This window comes from Hydra vulgaris, chromosome 02 (genome assembly GCF_038396675.1).
Source record: "Hydra vulgaris chromosome 02, alternate assembly HydraT2T_AEP".
NCBI lineage: Eukaryota > Metazoa > Cnidaria > Hydrozoa > Anthoathecata > Hydridae > Hydra > Hydra vulgaris.
Window position 1 is genome coordinate 25,000,339 of NC_088921.1, and position 6,491 is coordinate 25,006,829.

Below are 6,491 nucleotides of genomic sequence, written 5' to 3' on the forward strand. Positions count from 1 at the left end.
GCATGCGCAGAACTGTTTGTCTACTTATTTAACGAGCTACTCAGTTAACGCGAGACCGTGCCAACCATTAACCGACTGTATACCGCGTGTTTATGAATCGTAATAGTTTCCCGTATGTTTTATCAAAGTATTTATAATTATACTTTATGTAAATATTTAGCCGCATTAGTATAATGAAGCAATTTATAAATTTTTTACTTTCAAACGCTTATTTACTTTTTAATTAAACTTTTAAATTTCCTTCACCTTTTAATATAACCGTTTTGCTGATAAGTACAAATATTTTACTTTTATTCATTAGTTAAACATTAAGATATAAATTTTGACATGCTGCTTTGCAAACACTTTTTTTCTCTCCCTCTCTCTCTTAGATGAGAGGGAGAATTAATAAAACTTTTTTAATTACTCAAGAGACAGTATTGTGTGCTTACAAATATTTTATGCTATGCACTATTGTTGCTGTGTTTTTTGTTGATAGACCTAGGCTGTTATAGCTATTTTTTATTCTTTACATTTTCTGTTATATTATTATCCTAATTCTACCAACAATAAAATGAAAATAATACTTTTTTAATTAAAAATGTAACTTTTTTTTAATTTCTCTTTTTAGGTTTTTGCAGGCTTTACTTGACTCTCATTTTCTGGTACCTATGTTGTGACAGATTTCAAAAAGAACTTAAGTGATGTTAATGCGTTCTTTATGTCGTTTACTATAAGCAATGATATTGCTGATAGGGATTCAAAGTTAAAATATTATTTATAGATAAATTTGTATTTAATTTTTTAAATAATATATCAAGTTATTAATGTGTTTTTGTTATTAATGATTTAATTACTCATAACCACTATTAAGGGTTGCTTACTATTAGTTTTTTTTATTATTGCTACTGTTGTAAATTTCTATTGCTATTATTTTAGTTGTACTTGTTATTGTTATTACTACTGTTATTATTACAATGATTTTTACTGTATTATTACACAGGTCAACAAAAAAATTTTTCTGGTGCCGAGCAAACAATATGTTTTTTTGTAAAGCATTTCTCATTTTGATTTCAAATATGCAACTCATTTTTCACCATCACGTGTAGTCAAGTTGAAATAGCTGTAAACATTTATAACATTTGCATTTTCAATTAAAGTGAAAAAGCAAACTTAAAAATTCGCGAAAAAAATCATATAGTTGGGCCAGTAATTGTACCAACTGTTAGCCAACTGTTTTATTACTGTTAGGCCGTTAATGGTACCAACAGTTTATAAAACAGTTGGCTAAGTGTTGGTAAAAACGTTACGTTTTTTTCACGGTACCAACTAAATAGCCAACAGTTGGCCGAACTGTAGCTAATAGTTGGTTATTAGGATCGGGCCAACAATTTACCAACTGTTCAGTGTTTACTGGGTGCGAATTTTATTAGCAAAATCTACGCAAATATATTTAATTTCTTATCATTTTAAAACTTGAAAATAAACTGAGTTTATTTTGAAGTTTCTATTTTCTTTAATTAAATATCAAAAAAATAAAAAAAATAAAATTGATTTATATTCTTTTTTCGTTATATTTTAATCAAATTAAGATCTACCGGAGATAACAAGCATATATATATATATATATATATATATATATATATATATATATATATATATATATATATATATATATATATATATATATATATATATATATATATATATATATATATATATATCAAAGTAAAATTTGCGTATATATTTTTGTAATATACTTGTTTCCGACCTTTTAACCCATAAAAACCCATGATTTTTAAAATGTGCTTCTTGTCTTTATTTGGTGTGATTTAGGTCCAAATGAACAATATTCATCAACTGTTTCATAATTTTTTATATACTTTAGTGAATATAGGTGAAAATATAGGTGTCAGTTTAAACTGACGCTAGCTGCAGGAGGGTACAGGTTTTCTCACGTGTCATATTTGGCTATGACAAGAAGAATAGTCAAACTCTGAAACCAGGAATCACATGGCAATGTTAACTGATGCAGCATAACTCACAGTGACGTTTAATAAATGTTATTAATTATTTCACAAGTTGCAAAGACTGTATTTCATTGACAAAAACAGGCATCAGTTATTTGCAGTGGAATGCCTTAAAGCAACCAGGATGCAGTCCCACATTGCACTTCTCACAGTAGAAGACCGATGTGCCTTTGCAGCCGAGTGCCACACATCGACGCTGTGTACCCTGAGCAATCCAGTGATCTGTAGCATCTGTGCGTACTTCAGTAAGTACTCGTCGATCGACTGCTACACAAGGTGGCGGATACGGCACTGAATTCTTCTTCATTGATAGTGTTTGCACATAGATTTGTGCAATCTGACGTCGAAATGACAGCAGATCATGCTCCGGGGCGCCAGGTATTTTCTCATGCATACGGTATAGCTGGAAGACGTTCTGAACGGCCAAATCAACACAAAATCTAAATATTGGCCAATACCAATTCTTTGATCGGTGCTGAATTATATAGCAAGCTAGATTTTGGTCTAGGCGGTCCACACCGCCCATCCCATAATTGTGCAGTTGTATTACTGAAGGCTGTCTACGCGCTTCTTCTGTGCTGATGAATATCTCTTAGCTTTGCGAAGTGGTGCGACACCAGCGTAAGTTGATGCGACTGTCACAACCTTACTGTCATGCCAGCGTACCAAGCATACATTAGCCTTTTGATCCAGGGAAACGTCATGCGAGCCACGAGGCAGCTTGTCCATTGCTTTGATGTTTTTCAATGGCGCACCTTCAGTTCGGTTAGAACGGAGAATGCCCGTGGCGGCCATCCGCTAGTAAGCGCAACAGTCGTGGGCTGGTAAAGAGGTTGTCAAACACAATGTGAAAGAAATTACCGTCACGTTTTGGTAAATCTTTTCTGAGATTGACCACCACCGATCCACCGAGACCCAGATCTTTATCTGTCGTGCCGGCACCTTGATATGGGTAGGAATTGATTACATATCCCAAACGAGTTGCTGCCACCCACATCTTATACCCGAACTAGATGGGTTTGCCAGGGATGTATTGCTTTGCACCGTGTTTTCCGTAATAAGGGATCATACTTTCGTTGATGCTGATGATTTGTTCAGGCTGAAAGTTTGCCAGGCAAGCAGCATTGATGGACTGGATAAGAGGGCGGACTTTGGCAAACCTGTCAGTCATATCAAGTTTGTTGTTATTGGCAAAATGTATATTACTCATTATGGAACTGAATTCATTGCGTGACATAGCGGCCGACACCATGGAATTGTGTACATCCCTCGCAGTTTCCCAATACATAGGGCGACGAGGCAGAGGAGCATAGCCGCTTATTAGAAGAATCGATAGGAAAAGCTTGAGTGATGTAATGTCCATATCAAAATTGTCATGGCCTTTTTGAGCAGCGTATTCTTTGCTTTCGTTGCATATTCTGTGCATTATTTCTGGTGTCATGAACAATTCAAATAATGACACTGGTGACAGATGTTTTTTTACTTTAGGTGGGGGTATGGTCCATGGAAACTTTTCCTTTCTGACGGCCTTCTTGAAGTCGCTTTTGACCCATGACGGTTTATACGGAACTTGTTTCTTTGTTCTCTTGTGCTGCGGACCCTGTTCCACTATATCATCTGCAGTGTCCTGTGTATTATTTTCTGCATTGTCCTCCTCTGCAGTGTCTTCTGCACCGTCCGACTCTTCCATTCCAATAACATCATTCCAATAACAATTGTAGCACCTCATGAAGCCGGTACCTGCAAAATATATGAAATTAGTTATTACTTATTTATTTGCTCTGATGTTGAAATGACGTCAAAGCATTCCCACAAATTACGTCATTATAAAATAGCAGTAAAATAATAATAAAAATTAACAATAAACAACTTTCAACCTTCAAATATAAGAACTCAGAGGGGAAATAAGGTGGGTCACAGTAACTTACATAAATACCAGACTGCTGTAGTTTAATTATTTTATATTAGATAAGGCTCACATATTTACAAGGAGTCATACAGTGTCTACAAACTGATGAAAATGCCTTCTATTCCGAGGTGAATAAACTGTTTGAAAACCTCTACCCTCCTGCGGCTAGTGTCAGTTTAAACTGACGCACAGAAATCGCATAAAAATTTAAGAAGACTAGCTTTGTTGACTATACCGAATATTCAAATGTTAAAACGATATTTAACAATATATTTAATCTGTATTTCAACTAAAAACAAAACATATATGCATATATATATATATGCATACCTTTTTGCAAGGTATGCATATATTTATGCATACCTTTTTCTTGACGAAACACTCATGTTCGAAAAATATTAATCAACGCTACTAAAGTGTGTCAACTGAGCAAAAATTAAAATAAGTTAATGCAGTTTACTTTATTATCAGCATCATACATTCACACATGACGTAATTATTACGAAAAATGCAAAGAATGTTTGTTATTTTGCAAATTAAATCGGATAATGTGACTGTCAGTTTAAACTGACGCTAGCCACTTATGGGTTAAAGTCGTTAACCATACAAAAAAATACGAAAAAGGAAAAAAAAATTAAGAAAGCCATCACCCTAAAACTAAATTTAGATGAATATAAGAATCAAAAATTTCCAATTTTTTAAATATGACCTGGTCGATCATTAGTGACATGACAAGTTAGTATTGCATTTTTTTTGTTTAATAAACAAACATTTCATTTTAAACTATTTACAACATACTTTAACCAGTTATAACAGGTATGAAGTTATATGTTTAATTAGGGTGAAGTTATATAGCAGTTGTAGGTTGGTTGAAGTGAAATGGACCCCATTCAAATTCAACCAGTTCAAGCAGGGTGAATGTGAGGGGGGGGGAAGGGGGTATATGGGGGAAGGGGTAGGAGGGGAGAAGGTTCTCTGAAAAGTTTTACTAAAAAGTATTACGGGTGATGCCCACAAGTCATAAAATGAAAAATCGCAGTCTTTACTACATTCACCAAATCAAAAGACCTAAAACTCGTACTCCCTCCCCTACTCCCACCCTACTAGATGGTCTGGATCTCACTTAATGGTCTGGATCCGCTCTTAAATTAAAATGCAACTTGTTGAGTGAAGTATCTCATTTTAACGCAGTGTAATATTTCTTTAAGCTAAAAGCATAATTATTGAACAGAATTGTTTCATCTTTTAACGAAAAACCTTTAAATCTTCAAACAAAAACTTATAAAAAAATAAAAAACTTGTTTCATCGATTTTAAAATGATCATAAATACTGACTTTAGAGACATTATACTATAATTAAAATATAAAAGTTTTATATTGTGAATTTTAAAACTGTATAAAAGAGCATTCAAAAAATCTAATGATGCTGTTTTATATTATAAGTGATAATTTGAAAACAGCCTCCTCCGATTTTTTTATTGCACTTTTATACCACAAACTTTTAATGTTAACAAAATAGCCTCGCAATGTTTTGTTTTTGTTTTACGCAGCTTTTTAAAATAAAAATAAAATAAGTCGTCTTTTATTGTCAGTAAGAACGGTGTATGACTTAAAATTTCATGGTAAAATAGATTTAAGCATAGGACGCTGAGTACGATAAACCTTTTACGCACCTTGTCACATAAAAGGTCGTACTGCTAAAAAGTTAAACTTTGTAACTTTTAAATGTTTTTATACAAAATATTACAATTTTTCTACATCGTGCAAATGTAAACTCATTAGACTTGTTAACCAGCAAATTTAGACAGTCAGTCGGCAAATTTTACGGGGTTATTCATTTTTTTAAGTGCGTCTATTTATTTTTAAATGTGTGTTTATTCATTCTTATATGCGTATTTATTTATTTTTATATATGCGCTTTGAAAAAGCATGTTTTTTTCAAAACAAGTTGGTTTTGTTTCCTGGTAAACAAGGTTAAAAATACTTACAACAAAGACTTTTTACATTCAATGATGGTTATTTTAAGGTACAAACTACACTCTTTTTCTTACATAATTTAGTATTAGGTCTTTCTATTACTATGTTATTAAATTTATTGATTTATTAAATTATTATTTATATAATTAGTAATTTAACTAGCTTTAATTTTTAATATTTATAGATATTATTAATACACAAATATTTACCCTATGGATGGAAGAGAAAATAGCAGTGCCAATCGAATAACAAGGAAAAAAGTTACAAAGCACATTGAAATGCTTAAGCATTTAGTTTAAAAAAATAAATCTACAACAAGCACTTCCATTTCCTTTAATTTACTTAAGAGCCGTTTTTTCTAAGAATCAGGCAAATTCCTGAAACTGTGGAAGTGACCTCCTCCAAATTGCTTGAATTTTTTATATATTGATCAGAATATAGAGAAAACCTGTTGAGGAAAAAAAAAATTTTCAAAAATGTTTTGTTCACTCGGAATCTGGGCTTAAATTTTTGAGATTTTTTTTAAAATTTTTAGAAATTTAGTTTTTGCCACCTTTGAACCCATTTTTTTGGCAAGGCAAAAAGTTGCACATAGC

At 32.4% G+C, this 6,491-nt stretch overlaps 1 protein-coding gene across 1 annotated transcript; it reads right to left on the minus strand.

The window, feature by feature from the left end:
* Positions 1–3,018: 3,018 nt before the first annotated feature.
* LOC136075952 (piggyBac transposable element-derived protein 3-like) lies at positions 3,019–3,738 on the minus strand. The gene has a single exon (XM_065789402.1). The coding sequence runs from the start codon at positions 3,736–3,738 to the stop codon at positions 3,019–3,021; it is 720 nt and encodes a 239-aa protein (XP_065645474.1).
* Positions 3,739–6,491: the final 2,753 nt, after the last annotated feature.